This window comes from Artemia franciscana, chromosome 2, assembly GCF_032884065.1.
Source record: "Artemia franciscana chromosome 2, ASM3288406v1, whole genome shotgun sequence".
NCBI lineage: Eukaryota > Metazoa > Arthropoda > Branchiopoda > Anostraca > Artemiidae > Artemia > Artemia franciscana.
In genome coordinates, this window is record NC_088864.1 from 44,314,049 (window position 1) to 44,335,170 (window position 21,122).

General features: G+C 36.6%; 1 protein-coding gene across 3 annotated transcripts in view; it reads left to right on the forward strand.

The window, feature by feature from the left end:
- LOC136042405 (putative inhibitor of apoptosis) overlaps positions 1-21,122 on the forward strand; it is a 96,303-nt gene that overhangs the window by 13,964 nt on the left and 61,217 nt on the right. For all 3 annotated transcript variants that reach the window (XM_065727388.1, XM_065727383.1, XM_065727395.1), the window contains exon 3: positions 18,350-18,580. In XM_065727388.1, the coding sequence (XP_065583460.1) occupies positions 18,350-18,580 (231 nt within the window). The remainder of the gene's footprint in view (positions 1-18,349; positions 18,581-21,122) is intronic.

A 21,122-nucleotide genomic window follows, 5' to 3' on the forward strand; every position in this document is an offset into this window, starting at 1 on the left:
TAAAGCTAAAGGATAGCATGCAATTGTGGTGAATTCAAAACTATATTTTGCTACCGCCACTGCTATTGTGTCCTGTTGACGGAAGTATTGCTATGCGCCAAGACTGGAATTTATGAAAAGCCCAGAGGCTAGAAAACGACCTTAGGAACTCGTAACTCTTGTTGTAAAACATTTACCTTAATCTCAACCTGTTTTTCAGAAGATAACAATACCCTTTTCTAAAACGTATTCATTTTTTGTGGTTTTTAATATATTTACCTTTTTGGTCTGTATTGAGTATTACCGGATTAAGCTCTAGATGCATAAAGGAGCCTATGTTCCGCTTGTAAGGTCGCTGCCAGGAAATTTAGTGCATTTGGGGACTTCAATGGGATAAAAATTAATCAGCTCTAATTATATTCGAGGGCAGGGGGGGGGAACAAATACGCAGGGGCTTGGTCTCAGTGTGAAGTTTTTTCGCTGCCTTCCGATTCCATTGTAGGGCCATTCTTCTTTCTCTCCCCCTAGTGGTGCCCATATCCCTAGTTCTCTTTTGAATGACGTTCGTATGTTGGTATATTTAAAAAAAATCTGAATTTGTCCATTATTTCCAATATTCTTAACACAATTTGCCTATATTTGTGATTATGTTTATCTCTCCTCCTCCATCCTAAGCTCTTACTGAGGTGGATGGCTACCAGTTATCTCAATCGATCGCCAAGACGTGGGGGCGGGACTTAATGCCTATATATTGGTGCTCTGTCTTGATCTTGAACAGCAAGCCTAAGTAGGAGCGTTTCCTTTTCAAGGTATATTTTCTATTTAAACTGATGCGTGTTACTCAGTTCTTAAAGCAAAAAAAAAACACTGTTTTGTTTATTTTTTATAATTTCTTATGCTTCAAACAAACTTTCCTTGTGAGTGACTGCTTTGGGAAATAGAAAAATAGAACCCAAGAGCAGGGGCGGATCCAGGATGTTGTTTAGGGGGGGGGGGTGGTGCAAAATTGGTAATGATATCAATTACTTCGCCTCAGTGCCATAGAAAGACTCAAAAACAAATTTTGACAGTAAAAAGAAGTAAATATTTAGTTTTTCAGGCCTGATGTGACAGCACTATCCTGAAATATCATTTTGACAGTCTAATGAAGTTGGAATTTAAATTTCCCCTCCTTGTTCTTACGAAATGCAAATTTTCACCTCCCGGTTGGCTTTTGTGGTAATACGGGCAGATTCCCTTGATAAACGTAAATTTAATTAAATACTTTTTGGCCGTGTGCGTCATTAGTAAAAACTAGCAGAGACCACAAAAAGTAACTGAAACCTTGTATCAAACTTGTTTGCAAAAAAAAACTTTCTTAATTATTTTAAAATTATTAAAACTCAACTGTTAAAAACCAATAAAAAATTGTTCGTCCCAACCCAAACCAGAGCAAGCGGTCCCAACGACAAATCCACCACTACCTCAGGGGGAGGGGGGCACGCGCCCCTCCCCTGTATCCGCCACTGCCCAAGAGACTACGAAAAATGTTGAGCGTCTTAATCTGTTTTGCTTACAATTGTTCCTGAGAATGGTTTTGTTTTTGTCTCAGTTGATTATGTTCCAAAATGAATTGCACCTAGAGCTATTTCTCACGCCTAGTTTATCTCAGCATTCTTGAATAGTGTATCATGGCTGAATTATATCCATCATATATAACCTATGGGCTTGATGATGATGATGACGATTTTTATTAAGTGATTAAACCTTTACAAGTAGTTCACTGCTAAATGTCTACAAACTAATACTACAAAGAAAAAAAACTGGAATAAATGAAACTAATATATGCTACAATCAAATGCAACAATCAGGTATAAATATCAAATATTAACATCCGACCAGTCTTCTAGTTGAATGCAAAAATCCGTTCAAACATTTCCTTAATACTTCATCAGAAATTACTGAACTAGGACGAAATGGGAAGTTAATTCCTAAAGAATGGAGTTCTAGCTAAAAAAAAAAAATTGCTAGCTAGCTAAAGAAATTGGAGTTCTAGGACGATCAAGGATCAAATTTGGATTTAAGTGTCGCCATTAAACTAAGAAGTATTTTGTGCGTTCGCACAAAATACGGTCCCTCCCTAGACCGTTGAATTCGATCATGTGGTTCAGAAATGTGTACAGGACTCTGTTTCGGGAAGGGGGGATGCTATAACTTCAAAAACAAGCAAAATACTTGTAAAATACTAGTCGCATAAAAAATATTAAACTATGGGTAAAATCTTGAGATATTAGGGGGGGGGGCAGGTAGAGGCGGGGAAAATGCTCAAAGACAACCCTTTTGTGCACATGCCATATATACTGTTTCAAATTATGTGCCCAAGACTTCCGCCCGTCTGTGTTGATTATTAGCTCTGTGTTTACTACTACTACTACTACTAATAACTCACTGCGGCACCAAGCCGCCTGAGGCCAACACAGCTACGCACGATCCTCCTCCAACCTAATCTATTTAAAGCCTCCCTCTTTACACCCTCCCAGGAAGTTCCCATTTCCTTTAAATCCTTATTTATGACATCCTCCCAACCCAGACAAGGACGACCTGCTTTCCGTGTAGCCCCAGACGGTTGGCCAAAAAGGACAATCTTCGGTAATCTGTCATCCTTCATCCGTAGAACGTGGCCTAGCCATCTCAACCTTTCTTTCATTATAGCCCCAGAAAGCGGGATTGAACCACACTTTTCGTACAACCTACTGTTTGAAATACGGTCAGTCAGCCGGGTACCCAGAACAATCCGTAGGCAATTAGGTGACATAGAATTTGTTTACTCAGGAAGGAAGGATGGGGTACATAGACAGGGAGTAGGGCTCATGATGAATAAGGAAGCTGCTAAGTCTTGTTTAGGCTGGGAAGGCATTAACTTCCTGTTATGCTACCCCTTTTTGTTTTATTTTAGTGCCGGAAATATTTGGGATGCTACCTGTCTACTTTCTCTTCAGCTTGAAGAAGAATATGTTGTTAAATATACTATAATTAATTGTACGATCTGAGAAAATTTCTAAAGAAGGGCGAAATTATGTTTTCAAATATTCAAGGGTGGCGATTGGGGGAGGGAGAATTTCGAGAAAAATACTCTGTTTTGGTATTTCATTAAAAAAAATAATAAAAAATTGGGAAAGAAATCTAATCCTATAAATTTGCGAAACGCCTCTTTGTATTGTCGTCGAAACAAAATATTTGTCATCCCTCACATTTTCGTGAATTGCCACCCCTGTAATTGTTGCTCTTGCGTAATTTTAATTGAGAAATTTCTGTTGTTTTTTTTTGTGATAATATTTCCCAGAAATATTGTCGGAAGTTTGAACAGAACGAACCCTTGTTGTTCGGTATGACGTTGGGAAAATGGAATGCATGAATCATATTTCCCTGTGTTTGTAGGATTATAGAAAACTAGCCCTTTACTGAAAACACAGAAACCAAGTATAAAAAACAAGAATGTTGATTTATTAGTTAAAATGAATATGTAGCCTGACAACAACAAACTAATCTAACTAATCTATAAAGCTTTTCAGTCTTACACCTTTGTGATATCATTAAATTTCAGCATACAATTAAAATTATATTAAAAACATAAGCATAAAAATTAATACTTTTTTAATAGCCGCAAAGTCACTAAATAGCATACAGAAATATTGGATTGATTTATCAGGTAACATTTTGGTCTCACTAGCTATTACAGCAAGTGAGTAATAAACAATCTTAAATTACACTTTAGTATTACTCAAAATGAAGATCAAATAAGCCATAATATGAACTCTGGAAGTCCGTTAATTTCTCTCTATATAACAGAAAATTACAAGTTATGGTAAAAATTTTAAAGCTAGACTGTAGTCCTAATACTATCAAGATGGTTTCATTTCAGAACCAAAACGAGAGCCAATCATTGGACTGATCCATTGTGCAGAAGTGTTACCAAATTAAACGAAAAGAAAAATTAAGCAGCAATCCTAAAATGCTTTATTTTTACACTGTAAAACGTGTCCTTAATCGGTTTATTTCTACTGTACCAATGTTTTGTGTTTTCAGTAAAGTGCTAGTTTTCTATAATCCTACAAATATAGGGAAATATGATTATTTGGTTTATTTATACCAGTTTTATTGATATTTGTTAGATAGACTATGAAACAATAATTTTGTTCATTTTAAGTTTCAACTTCGCTTTTTACTTCACTAAAAAAACATTGTTTTTTAAATTAATCTTTGCCCGTTTTTAATTTAAATTTAATGCAGAAGCAACACTGCAATGGTATTTTTTTAAGGGGGGCAGCACCCTTATATATGGAATAATTTCTGTTCGTTTTAAGTTTTAATGCCGCTCATTACTTTCAGTAAAAAAAAAAAAAAATTCTGATAGTTTTTCAAATAATGCGCAGAAATCCATGCTACACAAAATGGTGTACAAAATTTTTGAAGGTGGGTAACCTTGACAATTAGGAAAGAATAACTATTTTTCTAAAAAAGAATTTTAAGGTTTTCAAAACCTAAGCAAAATGTTGGTATGTCTAACTTATTTGACTAAACATCTCCCCCTTGATAAACGAAAAAAATAGACATACAGGTGTGGAATAGCAAGAAATCGTGTTCTTCTATGAATTTTTTCCTCTTAAGAATATTCGATGTTTTAAAAATCATTTTGCGAGTTGGGAGAAGGAGTATACGTGAGAGGTTTTTGTAAATCTCCTGTTAAGGGTTTTGGACCATGTCTATTACAATGGTACCGTTTTTGTACTTCCAAGCTTTTCCACTTAAGAAGTGAAAAAGTTGAATTTTGAGATTCCATTATTTGTTCTTCTATGAATTTCTTCCTCTTAAGAATATTTGGTGTTTTAAAAATAATTTTACGAGCCGGAAGGGGGAGTATACGTCAGAAGTTCTTGTAAATCTCCAGTTAAGGGTTTTGAACCATGGCTATTACAGTGGTACCGTTTTTTTTTTACTTCCAAGCCTTTCCACTTACAAAGTTAGAAAGTTTAATTTTGAGATTCAATTATTTGTTCTTCTATGAATTTTTTCCTCGTAAGAATATTCGATGTTTTAAAAATCATTTTGCGAGACGGGAGGGAGAGTATACGTGAGAGGTTCTTGTAAATTTCCAGTTAAGGGTTTCAGACCATGGCTATTACAATGATACCGTTTTTATACTTCTAAGATTTTCCACTTAAGAAGTGGAAAAGTTTGTATTTTGACATTCAATTACTTGTTCTTCTATGAATTTCTTCCTCTTAAGAATATTCGATGTTTTAAAAATCATTTTTCAAGCCAAGAGGGGGAGTATACGTGAGAGGTTCTTGTAAATCCCCAGTTATGGGTTTTGGACCATGGCTATTACAACGGTACCGTTTTTATACTTCCAAGAAGTGGCCATGCAAAAAAGTGATTTTCCTTGTTGTTCAAGGTTGGGGAATGAAATTTCCCTGTTTCAGGTTTTCGACTATGTTAATTCCAATCGTACACTTCATTTTGATCTGATGCCATTTTCGAGGGGTTTCAGGCTTTTTTCCGAAATCACTATAAATTTCTTTTCGCAAAAACTTTTCTTTTAAGACGAACAGAAATAATAGTTAACATGCCTGAATCGGTGTCAGGTGGCAATTTTTTTCATTCGGCAGTTTTTTTCTAAACGCTTTTTTAACTTTTGGTTACTACGGGCTGTTGTTCTCTCTACTAGGTTGGATATTGATTAATGATTATTATATAGGCTAACTTAGCACACACCTGGTAACTATCTACCCACCAAGACAAGCAACACATCAAGCAATTTAAAGAATTTCGCTATAAATATGGCTTCTCTGAAAAATGTGCTATGGATAGCTATTCCAGTGACGGTTTTCTAAAGGAGAGGGTGCCTGGAGGCAAATATAGCTGAGTTGTTTTCTATTCGTATATTTTTCTTAGAATTGTGCTGAGAGATTCCCAAATGGAACATGTTATGCAAGCCTAGCAATGCTCTGGAGCTAAGAAATATTAGGTTGAAATTAGTTTTAGAAATTAAAAATTAGGATTTCTGAGAAGTGTGCTTTATCTTCATTGAGGCTTTTAGGGCAAAGTATGCCGAGTGAAACAGCTTTTCATTACCAGATTAGACGTTTCCTAAAAGAAAAACCTCAAATGCCCATGATTCGCCTTTTGAGCCTTATAAAGTACCAATGGAGAGTGGAGCTTCATGAACAAGCAAAATAGGAAGACTATCTTATGGCCGTTTCAAGCTTGAATTATTATATGGCTTCTGTTACTACTCGCTTTAGGCTTTAACATTGGTATTCGCTTTTCTTTGGAAATTTTCCTTTTTAAAATTAATTACTCAAGAAGGAATATGTTCTTCATCACTTCTGTCCCAAACAGTCTTGTATTCCATATGAACATCCTATTCAATGTTTTTTTTCCTCAAGGGTAGTCACGATTTCAATATCATGTCTTTATTCTTAACAGTAGGTTTTTTTTCTAATTTTCACTTGGAACAAGATTGGGTAAACCTTCATGTAGAACAAAGTGGGTGTATTTATAGAACTCATATCGTCCTCAGAGTCAAACATTTCCTGGAGGCCGGTTAGAAGACTGCTCTAGACAACTTTTAGTTTGATGCATAAAAGATAAACACCATGTGCTTTGGAAACCCTGGCGTAAGATTATATAAGCATACCTGATTGTATGCTTGATACAAGCATGGGATAGTTAGGATTAGTTCAGCTTCTTTATTGGTTAATGCATAAATTGTTTAGCATATGGCTCATAAGCGTGCATTTTCATGTTATCAGAGCCTCAAAACATGAAGATGTGAAATTTTGGATGTGGATTTTCTTTTGATTTGTGACTATTCAAACAAAATTTAATTTTGGTACAAAGAAAGAAAATAAATTTGGCAGATATGGATCCACTTGACCATCACTGGTACACACAATGTCTAGCTTTTAAATAGTTTGCGCAAAACTTCTCTACCTCCGCTGTAAAAAAAATGGTGGGTATTTTTGTGAATGGGATATAACGGCACTGCATTGTGTGACGGACAAAAGCTGGACAAAATGAAAAGCTGACGTATGAAATGAGAAAAAGCAATTTGTTTTAACATAGACCTTAGTGCTTCCCGTGTGTAATATTTTTTTTTCCAGACCACTTCATTTTGAAGGGGGTTGTAGAGGCATGGGGGAGACCTTTTTGATCGTAAATGGAACGTTCTAGTTCTTTTTAAGGGTAAAACATGATCGGAACAACGGACCTCCCTTGGCATTGGGTCAAAATTTCTGAATATTAAGTTTTCCAAAATTGTCGAAAGGTCCCATGAACACGCTTCCAGGGATGACATGAACCTCAGCCACAGAGGCAAGGGCTCTATATTCTATAAATGGTCGTTGTTTACAATTAGGTTTTATGATCAGTAAAGACGGTCTTGTTTTATCTCGGCTGTCCAATTAACTTGAAACTTTCTGGGATCGTTCTCTGGGCCAAGGGAACCGTATTTTATAGTTAGAGAGGGGACTGGGAACCGGAAAATTGTTTTGTTTTTTGTTTTTGGTCCGCCTGAAACTTACAGACATAATCTCCTGGGCTAAGGAGACTAATGTCGAAGAAAACTAAACTGGGGAGCCAGATGACCCTAAATGTTGGATCACCCGAAAATGGGGCCTGAAAACCTGCCAAAAGACCTTCTTTTTAACGATTTGAGACTTACATCCTAAAGTCCTAACACCAAGGGAACCGTTATACACAAACAAACTTTTAAGATCATAAAGTTTTCAATTACGAGTTTCTAGGCTTGTAGGTATTATGCCCAAAGTGGTAATATGCACTTCTGTGGATTGTAGAAGAGATACTAAGAAGATATCCCTGGTCAGAATCTGAGAACTTCATATTTGTCCGACGGAGGAATGTATTGAGGCAGGGTTGCAGCTTGGGTTTTGAGTTGAGGGGGGTATAAAAAAAATTGCCGACAAAATTGCCCGGTGTGTTGACAAATGCTGACACATAAGCTAAATTAAACTTAAAATATAAACCAAATTTCAATTGGAACTTTGGAGGGAGAGTCATCTCCTGCCCCTTAGCTGCGCCCCTGCATAGAGGTGGCTGTAGTATAAGCTTTAACAGGGTGGACAGGTGAGCAGGGCTCATCGGCGTATTAGCCCTATGTAGTGGATGTTCTATTTTTGGTAGAATATTTTCCCTATAATACCAATGCCAGAACAGGCTAAAATCACATGTTAGTCCACTGTCAGTCGGTTGAAATTGGGCATTTCAGTAGAAAGTAAGTCTAAACGGAAATATTCATTTTTTATGTTTTTGTATTCTCTTTAACAGCTGTAAACACAGTAGACTGTTTACCATCTGTCTTGGTTTGGTTAAACATCTGCTTTTGTTTTCGATCTAGTAGGGCTGAATCAGACTTTCCACGTTTGGACACACATCCTATCTGTAATTGTAACATTAAAGTTCCTGGACTCTAGTGCCATTGCAACAATAAAGCGCTACAAGTTTGAAACTTAATAAAATCGCCCGACTTGCATAATCCTATTTAGACATTAATTTGAGATGAAATTCGCAAGTCCTTAGTCAATACCTAGATGCAAACTTGCTCAGCATCGCAAAATTAAGGAACATCTCCCGTATTTTTTTTAGTGATCCAAGCAAGGCCGTATTCGGGGTAGGTGCTAGAGCATCTGACCCCCCCTCCTCTCTCCGAAACGTTTGTCTGAATTGTAAAAACGTAATAAAAATGTGTGAAAATTAATTTTGATGCGTTTTTTTTTTTAAGTTTTTAGTTTTTATTTGGGTATAACGTGTGCTATACGATTGGTTTATTGAACAAACGTTTAAAGAGATTGCAAAATATACAAACGATTTTCTGGTAAACATGGAGATTTGAATCGATAAATAGATAGGGGTCATTTTTTGTTTATTTGGGGTTTTGTTTCTTGTTTGAACAGCTTTTCAACGTCAAACAGAGTTAGGTCAAATTTACGGTAAAGCTTTTGCAGCTTTGTCCAGGCAGGTTTTATCTTTTTCCAATAGTTTTATCAAAGGAATTTGTCTTCAGGGATTTTCACGAATCATTCGATTTTATGTTGGGTTATAACTAACGGTGACCCTTAACTGACAATTCCAAGAGACACTAGCGTTGGTTCTAGGCGTTGAAACCTCCAGCGTTTACTCCCCCTCCCCCTACCATGTAAATATAAAGCCCAAATTTGATTGTAAAGTAACGAAGAAACCGGTTTGTTCTCGAGTTTTACACATCGTAAACTTGAGTGAGTGGCGTATAATACTCAAGTACCGGAATTTTTCCTGGAGAGAAAGAGGCGGTATTATTTAAAAGCGATCAAAAATTAAATAAATTTTATTTTTTTCAACCGAAAGTAAGGAGCAACATAAAAATTTTCAACTAAGAAGTCCTGATGTTGCTCCTTACTTTCAGTTGAAAAAACTTGTTTTTAAAGAATTTAATTGCTGATCTTTTTAAATGGTAACGCGAAATCTGGCTCTAACTCCGTGAAAAATTCCAGTACTTGTGTATTACACACCACTCACTCAAGTTTAAGATGTGTGAAACTCGAGAACAAACCGGTTTCTTTGTTAGTGTCTTCGTTACTTAAGAAAAACTTGGGCTAAATATTTGCACAGTAGGGAGGGGTATTTTCCGGGGGGAGGTAAACGCCAGTCACCATTAGCGTCTGTGCCTCTGTTGTCGAGAGGGATCCAATAGACTGCCTAAAACCTGTCAGTTAATAAAAACCGTTTTTTTCTGCACCTTGTCGTTTTGTTTGTTTTATTCATATATAGAAATGAGATCAATCTAGAATACGCATTGATTTTACGCTCGGCCGGCCAACCTGTCTAGGGCTAAAGGAAAAGTAGCTTGCCCCAGAATGGGATGGGAAGATGTAAGGGAAGATTTAAAGAAAATTGGAACTTAATGAGAGGGTGTAAGGGAGGCTTTGAATAGATTGGGATCGAGGAGGAGCGTGTGCTGCTTTGTTTACCTCAGACGGCTTGGTGCTGCAGTGAGTTAGTAGTAGTAGTAGTAAGGAGTAGAAAGACTGACCAATTTATAAACGAAGTTATTTTTGTAACGCTTATAGGAATAACTTGGATTGCTATCCTTGTTTTTATGGCACTTGGTATTAACCAAGTGACATATAGCAATCGCAAATTCTGTCGGTCTGTCGGTCCCGGTTTTGCTACTTTAGGCACTTCCAGGTAAGCTAGGACGATGAAATTTGACAGGCGTATCAGGGACCAGACCATATTAAATTAGAAATAGTCATTTTCCCGATTTGATCATCTGTGGGGGAGTGGGGGGCCCGTTAATACGGAAAAATAGAAAAATAGAAGTATTTTTAACTTAGGCCTACGAACGGTTGATCAGATCTCAATGAAATTTGATGTTTGGAAGGATATCGTGTCTCAGAGCTGTTATTTTAAATCCCGACCGGATCTGGTGACATTAGGTGGGGGAGTTGGGAGGGGAAAACCTAAAATCTTGGAAAACACTTAGAGTGGAGGGATAGGGATGAAACTTGGTGGGAAAAATAAGCACAAGTCCTAGATACATGATTGACATAACCGGAACGGATCCGCTCTCTTTGGGGTATTTGGGGGGGGGGGGTTAATTCTGAAAAATTAGAAAAAAATGAGGTATTTTTAACTTACGAACGGGTGATGGGATCTCAATGAAATTTGTTATTTAGAAGGATATCGTGTCTCAGAGCTCTTATTTTAAATCCCGAACAGATCTGGTGACATTGGGGGTTGGGGTTGGGAGGGGGAAACCTAAAACTTGAAAACACTTAGAGTGGAGGGATCGGGATGAAACTTGGTGGGAAAAATAAGCACAAGTCCTAGATACATGATTGACATAACCGGAACGGGTCTGCTCTCTTAGGGGTAGTTGGGGGGGAGAGGGGTTAATTCTGAAAAAATTAGAAAAATGAGATATTTTTAACTTACGAACGGGTGACCGGATCTCAATGAAATTTGATATTTGAAGGATATCGTGTCTCAAAGCTCTTATTTTAAGTCCCGACCGGATCTGGTGATATTGGGGGGAATTTGAGGTGGGGGAACCTAAAATAATGGAAAACGCTTAGATTGGAAGGATCGGGATGAAACTTGGTGGGAAAAATAAGCAGAAATCTTAGATACATGATTTGCATAATTGGAACCGATCCGCTCTATTTGGGGGGGGGGAGTTAATTCTGAAAAATTAGAAAAAATGACGTATTTTTAACTTACGAAGGAGTGATCGGATCTTCATGAAACTTCATATTTACAAGGACCTCGTGAATCAGATCGCTTATTTTAAATCTCAATCGGATCCAGCGGAATTTGGGGGAGGGGCAGTTGAGGGGAACCGGAAATCTTAAAAAATACTTAAAGCGGTGAGATCAGGATGAAACTGGATAGGAAGAATAAAAACCTGTCTAAGACGCGTGACTAGCATAATCGGACCGGATCTGCTCTCTTTGGTGGAGTTGGGGGGGGGGGTAATTTTGAAAATTGAGGTATTTGTAACTTACGAAAGGGTGACCAGATCTTAATGAAATTTGATATTTGGAAGGGTCTTGCGCTTTAAAGCTCTAATTTTAAATTCCGACCAGATCCTGTGACATTGGGGGGAGTTGGAGGGGGAAACCGGAATTCTTGGAAAACATGAAAATTGGGGTATTTTTATTTTACGAATGGTGATCGGATCTTAATGAAATTTGATATTTAGAAGGAATTCATGTCTCAGAGCTCTTATTTCAAATCCCGACCAGATCTTTTGACATTGGGGGGAGCTGGAGGGGGAAATCTTGGAAAACACTTGGAGTGGAGGAATCGGGATGAAGATTGGTGGATAGAATCAGCAAATATCCTCGATACGTGATTGACGGAAACGTACTGGATTCGCTCTCTCAGTGATTTGGCGAGTTTGGTGCTTCTGGACGTGCTAGGACGATGAAAATTGGTAGGCGTGTCAGGGAGCTGCACAAATTGTCTTGATAAAGTCGTTTTCCCAGATTCGACCATCTGGGGGGCTAAAGGGAGAGGAAAAATTAGAAAAAATTAGGTATTTATAACATACGAGTGGGTGATCGGATCTTAATGAATTTTGATATTTAGAAGGACGTCGTGACTCAGAGCTCTTATTTTAAATCCTGACCGGCATTAAGCCTCTTATTTTCCTTTTAAATCAATCTATTGATTCATAGAATTTTGCTAGAGCTCATGCCATATGATCTCTTGGCTCTTAGCTCTTCTTGCCTCGTCACAAGTGCCATATGAGCTCTTAGCTCTTGTTGTGATATTGCTGGTGTTTTGTTTACATCCTGATTTGATGATGCCAAGTGTTGTGTAAATCCTAGACGCAAGAATAGAGTCGAGGTCCCAAAAAGGCTCAAAGCAGAGTTGGTACTTTCGAGGCTCGCCATTCTCAAGGACGTGATTACAATAGCTTAAATAATCAATTCCAGTTAGGAAACTGGCGTGCGAGTGGGATCATGTGATTTTCAAAATTATTTGCCTGGCTGAAAGAAACAAGACTGTGGCGTCGGTTATGAGTTATAACCGACTCCAGACATTTTCGATATACCGACTCCATCCAGCAAAAATTTACTACCAACTCGTATGACTCCATGACTCCGACTCCATAGCCCTGGAAAGAATTTTTTCCTCGTTTTTTATAATGCGAAACTTAATAAGTCACCTTGGTAATGTTTTTTTTGTCTTTGTGTGACAACTCAGACATCTAGCTTCCTGTTTAGGTTGTTTTCTATGAAGTAATCGGAAGTATGTCATTACCGAATAGTTCATGTTTCTTCAAGTTCTGCGTAGTAAAATCAGCATGATAGTCCATTCATTTGATATTCTTTTTATTGTGTCTGGAATGTTAATACTCATTCATTTGAGTGATGTAATGTTTCTAATTCAATGCTTTCTGCATGCCCGTGCCTGTATATTGTAGGATCAAAAGGATATTCGTTGGCATTTGGGTGAATGATATCCATTAGCACTAATGGAGGAGATGCTCTCAAATGTGGAATTTGTCACCTTTATCAGATTTTACGACTGTGACTTACGAGTTTTCAGGCTTAAAAGTGGTTGACAAATTCCAGTTTATGTATTACTTTGTCAGATGCGTGTTGATTGTAAACAGTTTATGCTGGTATTCTATCCTTTAATGCTAGTATTCTATATACTTGAAAACTTTCATGTCAATTCAAAAATTGTCATTTCTTAAAATTATAACGACCTAGTTTTGCTGTGAAAAGTATAGAGCGAGTTAAAGCTTGAGACGAGAAGAAATTATGTATCACCTACTGTGAACCAAGAAATAAAGCACAAACCGAAAAGAGATTACACAAGAAGGAAGAAAAACTTAACGAATACATATTACCATAATCAAGGGTGGTGACGTCCCTCCCCCCGAAGGTTAATGTCTTCTGTGGTTTACTGAAAACCAAATCAATTGCTTAATCCGCCCCTGAAAAAAATCCGTTTCGTTTTTGTTATGCAGAAAACTAAATAAATGAGTAAAATATTTTGTTTTGCTTAGTCTTTTCCATTCATTTGAAGAGAATGGTTTAGAAGGATAAAAGTAGTCGCGCAATAAGTTTAATGACGATAATAAGACCTTCCACAAAACAATAATATTTATTGAATAGAAACAGTTCGTGTCGAGAAATTTTGACCAAAGATAAGAATCATGTTGACGCTCTTTAAATGTTTTGAATGGCTAGAAACTATATTGCGCTTTACTGAAAACTAAATAATTCGCTTAAATTTAAAATTTAGCTTCTTCTGCATTTGAAATGAGTGTCTGATTTGTTTATAGGAAATATGCAGCCTATTTACGTGTTTCAAGTTTAGACTTTTGTACTGCAATATCAGTCTCTGATTTTTTAATCATCAATGCCCGAATTACCAAAATTCCTTAAAAACCGCATATGCTAGATTTTGAATATCATTTCTGGTCCTTGTTGTTGTGACTATACATCTACCTCAGTTGTTATGCTCCTCATATACACCTACCCCCCCATTGGGCTGCACTTTTAATACTCTTCCGCTCCCGGATGTTATTTTTTGGCCCTTTTGATCGCTATCAAAATGTAGCCTATTTTAAGTGTTTCAAGTTGAGACTTTTATGCTACAATATCAGTCGCAGATTTTTAGTCAGCAATCTCCAAATCACCAGAATTCCTTAAAAACCGCATATGCTAGATTTTAAATATCATTTTTGGTCATTGTTTTTATGCCTAAAGGTCATATCTGACATTTATAATTTTCTATTTGCCAAAAATCTGTTTGCTAAATTGTTCTGAAAGAGAGGATCAGTAGCGCAATCCCAGTCAACGGCTCAAACTCAATTACACTTTGACGCTCCTCATATGTACTTACCGCCCTGCTTCAGTCAGATAGATTAAAAATACTTCCTTGATGTTGACTTCAACAATTCACTTGTTATTCAAATGTATTACTAAGTCTGTGAAATTTTTTGTCCAACACCTTGTGGTGCTGAGGTAAACGCCAGGGACATATGGTGGGTTGAAGGGGAATTCGCAAGTTTCAGGTTAATAAGAGTTCAGGTTGCGAAAGTAGCCTAAGCTTGGAACTACTATTAAGAAGACTAAGTTGTTTAAACTAGGTGGTGCGATAAGTTGTAGCAGTAGATTTACAAACGAATTAAATTAAAAAAACAAGTTTTTTTTTAACTGAAAGTAAGGAGCGACATTAAAACTTAAAACGAACAGAAATTACAACGTGTATGAAAGAGGCTGTTCCCTCCTCAACGCCCCGCTCTTTACGCTAAAGTTTGACTCTCTCTCAATTCTACTTTTTTACACAGTAAACAACTTAAATATGATAAAACATCTGATCCTACAATCAGATGTAACGTAAAAATCTGAAACTTTTGATGTATCTATTAGTATCAAAATTCCGTTTTTTAGAGTTTTGTTTACTATTGAGCCGGGTCGCTCCTTTTTACAGTTCGTTACCACGAACTGTTTGATAGATTTTGGTGAACTGAGCTGTGCTAACGTCTTACAGCAATGTCAATTAGACCGCTCAAAAGTTTTTTTTTATACAACATAGCGTTTTTAAGTCGGTTTAAACAAAAACTATTATTTTCGGTAAAACCGCTCTTAGAAGACGATCTGTAGCAGCCATGTCTGTATTTAGCATAACACAGGTGGACAAATATGTGGGTGAGGGGAGATGCCTTTAGTTTTCACATGGACTCTGTTTAGCCACGTGTGTGCCTCCTCCCCCCATAATGAATTCTCAGATTTGTAAATGTTTTCCTACTTTTCCAATATTTTTTAAATGATTTGCCCATTTATTAATTTAAGGCCTCCTAACTTGTAATAAATATTTACGTGCGTGCCTGGTTTTCACGTCCGAATCAAGGCCTTTTTTTGCCCCCGCATCTATGTTTTTTTTAACATTAATGTTCAAAACATCAGCCATGGCTGGTCCTAGACCACTCATTGGACGCAATTTATCCATTCTGTTCTCTTTGTTCATTTAGTTATCATATCATATTGCGCGTTCTTTTATGTTTGGACTTGTTCTATGTAAACCCTTGTATCGTTTAAGGAACGTTTTCTTTTTTGAATTTAGTTTATTTACCATAAATAAATAATAGGGCGTTTTCGGACGGCTAAAGCCCCCTCCACGAAGTCTAACTTTGACAAAAGTAGATTTTAGTTCTACATGCCCCACACTTGAATTTATGGGTTAGTCTTGGAGTGAAACCTCCCATCATGTACAAACACGGACTATTTTGTTAATACCGAGAATAGAAGCATGGCTTATAGGCTACCCCATATGCGCACATTCCAACATAATTACGATATAAGTGCAGATTACAAAAGTTTGTTCTTGTTTTACTATTCTGGATTACATATTAGTCGACAAAATTTGCGCAATTTATGATTTTAAATTAGTATACTGATGAAACTTACAGTAAAATGAATGCTCGTTTTTAACTTTTCAAAAATGGAATTAATTCACGAATTCTATCATTTAAATTGTCATTGCCGTGTCCAATTATGGACAAGTCCTATTAAAACAAGCTAGAACATTATGCTATGCTAATATTTTATGATTTACCGCTGGCGCCACATTTCTATGAGAAACCAAGTTCACGGCGCCTTCTTTAGAATCGTATCAAGTTACGCAGGCTTAGATTGCAACCGACGCATTCTTTTAAAATGAATGTTATACACTATAGACTAGTGTTTCCTAGCCTCTTTTGGCCTTACTCCACACATGTATTTTTGAAAATCCTGCTGCCTTTGAAATGAAAATAAAAAAAATGGTAGCGAAAATTGGGAAACTTCAGCAAAAAGCGAGTAACAAAGCGATAAAAACATTCTTAGTAAAGAAAAAAAAACCAGTTAGACAATAAAGGAATTCCAATCCCCTTGTCTATGGAATTTTGTCCTAAGTTTAGCACTGTGACTTCAGATGTTTTGGGGCGAAAAGTAGCAAGGGCTGAAAATAAAATCTGATTGTTTGTGTTGGGGAGGAAAGGTAACGTACTCTTCTTTATATCTAGCGTTTTAGAAGAAATCGACAATTCAATTAATAACGAAAAAGACCTTGATATCCAGTCGTGCAGTGCCAAACAAAAACCTTCGATGAAAAATCAGAAAAATACAAGCTAAAACATTTAGTACCAAACAGTTATTTGTTTGGATGGTTCAAGGCGCCAACACTGTCGAAAATGTAATTCTGCCATTAGGAACTTCGTAATTATGAAACAATACAAAAGAAAGATCTTTGAAAATTGCGATTTTCAGATATGAATAGACCTAAGATGAGTCCAAAAGGGGAAAATCTTTTATTTTGATTTCCTCGGTAATTTAAGACCGACTTGGGCAAAGCTTTTGAAAAGTAAATACTATGTTGCAAAAGCTTCGACATAGCCTACTCTTTTTTGAAAGTATTACTTAAGCAAGACAGTTTCCGCTATAGAAGGGATGTCCGCTATATGGGGGGGGGGGCTTGTTTGAACATTGTTTGAATTTCCTCATAATTCGGTGCATGCTTTTTCAAGTAATTCCCCCTAATGTGTTTCATTGACAAATTCCGGCGTAAATACCTTGGTCTGACTTCTACCCTGTGTTCAGTAGAGCTTATTCTAATTTATCAGTTTAGAAAATCAACTGTAATCGATCGCAATAAGCTATAATGAACGCGGAGCCAAGATTCATCCACCCATCAATCAAAAAGAAGGAATTTGAAAAGCGTAGTAATTGCGCAACTGAAAAAAATTCCTTAGGAAATTTTTCCTTTTGAGTTAGGATTGAGTAGCCATAGTATAAACTTTGTCAAGCTAGCTTGTGAAAAAATATACTAATCATTCGATGGTCAAACAATTTTTTGGGTCAGTTTTTGAATATATTTACAATTGCATGTAATTTTTGCTTTATGTGTACAGTAGACCTAGAACGATTTTTTATTCCGTCTTGGCGTTTGTTGCCAAGCAAGTGTCTGAAATCCAGACCATGTTATTAATGTATTAGGTAAACAAGTTTGATGACAAATCACATTTTTTTTCCTTTTTTAGTCTAGAAAATAAGCGAATGAAATGAGTTCAAAGATTTTTATAACCTCATAAAATGTTAAAGACGACAAAGCAGATGCTGAGGCCGTTTTAACAGGGTAATGCAGATTAGAAGAATGGAATTGTGATTGAATGTACATTCCCCCGCTGATCCTCCCCTTTGAATGAAGCTCAGCAATCAGTTTTCGGCAGCTACTTCAGAAGTTTGAAAATGGGAGATACGACCTTTGGGCGTAAACAGTGATGACATACTAAAAATTCTGAATACCTTTGTTTGTTCTACATTGGTATCTTTAGAAAGAAAAAAGTTATTCTGGCTCTTTGTTCTTTCTCGCTTTTGCTGTACATGTTTTCCATGGACAGTACCATCTCTTTGTCAAAAAGTTTCGATGTTCTAATGTCTTACCATTTTTTAACATATTTCTATTTTCACAGAACAAATACATTTCGAATTTTTGTTGGAGTTAAGAGTGGTATCTAAAATGCATATTTATTTAATGCATAATTTATAGAATATCAAGCTATCAAGGGGTTGGAAAGGTATTTCCCAAGACCTCAAGCGCAAGATTGAAATCCCAAGGATTGGCAGCCATGTGCTGGATACTGAAGTGTTGGTTAATAGCCCTTTTTAAGTATTGAGAGATAAATTTACTAATATCCTTGCACTGACCATTAAATAACTTCTGAAGCTATTAAAAAAAAACCCACCATTTTCTACATATTTTTTATATTTAAGCTCGTCTTTTAGCCACATTTTGTTTCGATTACATCTTTTATAATTTTTTTTTTTAGTTTCTCCCCGAAGTGGTGGTATAGCCCTTCCTAGCATCAATTCGCAGCCACTGGTCACATCAGTTCACAGTCATCTCAATTCACTAGCCAACCTCAGAATTAATGCCCATCGAGGCCCCGAACACCCCGATAAAACAACTTTTGAAGCTAGGTTAAAAACTTTTGCTAATTGGCGTTACCATGAGCGGATGGATCCTCGCAAACTTGCCGAAGCTGGATTTTTCTACTTGGGTTAGTCAAATAGCTATAATATTTCAAGTGACTGTTAATTCCACGTTTTGAAACCATTCTTCTTTGTAAAATCTTTAGTTTTGCAAGCAAAAATGCAAAATTGTTGTTCAAGTAGATTATTTTTCAAAATATTTTTTCTTACTATGCAAAACAACTCTACTTATATACTCATTTTTTTTTTTGCATTGTCTGGACATTGTCAAAATTTGTTAATAGCTAAGGTTGGTATGTCTCCTGCCAAGTCCAAAAAAGCTGTAACACCAAGAACTCTTTGTTTTGCTAATTTTTTCCGTACATATTACACTAGTCTGAATACAAATTGGATATACACTTCTGGCCGAAATGGAAGGGCTAGTGTATCTTTCACCTGTAAAAGTGATCTAGAAAGTAACATGGTTTCCTCTAGCGGAGTTCTACCAACTGGTTGTATTTGCACTTGCATATTTATTCTATAGGCCATAATTAACGCAAAGTTATCGCTGTATTTCGTACTCGAAGACATGTATAATTAAAATATGATATAAACAATAGGTGGAATATATGAAAATATAACCTATTCGGAAAATTGTAATAGTCTTGGTATTTGAGGCGCGGGGCCTGATCTTTCTAACCAGAAGCAAATCTTAAAACTTTGTTGGGGCATGGGCCTCGAAGTACAGCCCTTGGTATATGCCAGTTATTAAATTTGTTTCGGAAAGGTGTGATTCAATTTTTTTCATTTTTCTAATGCTATTCAGAAGCTATTTTTATATCTCGGGAGTTGAAAAAGAGTTTAAAACCACAATTTGAACCTCCGCCTCAAAAAAGGTCGCGCTAAAAACCAAGGGCTTATGTACAGTAGGATAATTCAGGTGCAGCAACTCTAATGGCGCTATGTTCTACTTTTTGCCATTCAGAGACTTGCAGCCCGCATTCTCACGCATGCCGCTCTATCGATTTGATCAATTCAATCTCCCCCATCCTAATTAGTTCTAAACAAATTTCTGTACACCAGACGTTTTTTTTTTTATTTTTTAGGTTGAAAAGCTGTCCCAAATAAGCCCAAAACATGTTGTTTCTTCAAAGCTACCTTAATAGCTTCTTTCAAACACCTCGGCAGAAACGTGCGTAGGAATCTCGAGAAGGGGACTGGAGATAAAAAGAAACAAGGTTTCCCTGTACCCCAAGCTCCCCTGGAGACATCTCTGAGCAAAAAATTTTAACTATCTTAGCATGTAGTTCATTTGCGAATGTTAATTCTAACATTCCTCAGACAATGAAATGGTACAGATATTATGGCACAAGATAAACTCGATGTCAACATTTTTATTCATGGTGTCGTCATCTTCACTTATTATACTAATGAAATAAAATTCCTAATCGATTTGAATGATTATTCCATATAGAGGGGCCAAAATTTCACTTAACTGCTTGACAGCCACCTCGGGGTGGTCCATAAAAATTCTTACAAAGTTCCCAGTAAGAAGCTTGAGTTAGTGCCAAAACAGAAACATTATAAATTATAATAACAGTTCCTAGAACGGAAAGTGAACGTGACGGGTCTCTTTGGTCTGTACGCATCTGGGCACCAGGTTTAAATAGGATAAAATAAAAAACATGTTTGAACTGTGATAGTTTTTTACATTAACCATACCGTTACCTAAATTGTTTTCAACTGACTTCGATATTCTTCATCTACAATATTGAAACAACAATAAAGCCGAGTAAAAAAAAACACGCTACACTACCGAGAAGTGGGTTCAGGACTTCAAAGATTGAGTACCGTGATGCTAGAGTCCTTGTGAAATATAAAGAAGTTTACCTCTCATTCAAACGATCTTTTAGCATAAAAGATTGTTGTACTTTGTAAAACTGCTTTTAAATATATATGAATAGTTTGGAAATCGAGCTTTAGTGTTTCTGAAAAGGTGTTGGGGTCAAATGTGAAAGGGAGATACTTTGTGGTATTAAACTTTAATAAAAAGCCACTACTTGTGAACGATGTGGTTTTCCTTTGGTTTTAACGTTACATGTGTACTGTAAAATCCGAAAATTGAAATGACGAGAAATTAATCGGAGAAGCTAGTAATTCTTTCTAGTAGAAACTACAACGAGAATAGAAGCTATTAGGATTTCAGCATTAATTTCTTCCCAACTAAGAATATATTATGAACAAGATACATAATTGGGGCTGTAGTTACACGTAATTTCAATTTTATCCACAAGTGTGCTGTAGTGTGGACATTAAGCAGGCTGACAGTGCCGACACTCAGAAGAGCATTTTTTTTGAACCTCAAGTGTTCCCTGTGAACTGGGTTTGTCGCAAATTTCTCAAAATATGGCCACTTTTGGCCTCACTTGGCTGCTGTCTCTCAAGCGTAGAAAATCTGCCCAAAGAGTATAATTGTGTCCCTCCTGCTGAATTCTTGAAGAAAAAGAATTCTCTGTAAAAGAATAAAATTTCCGTCGCATTTTGCTTACGTGATTAACTTTTAAATTTGTTCCTGCATACTTTGCGTGATAAGCTATAATCGGAAGCGGTTTTGAAATTCCAACCGTCGAT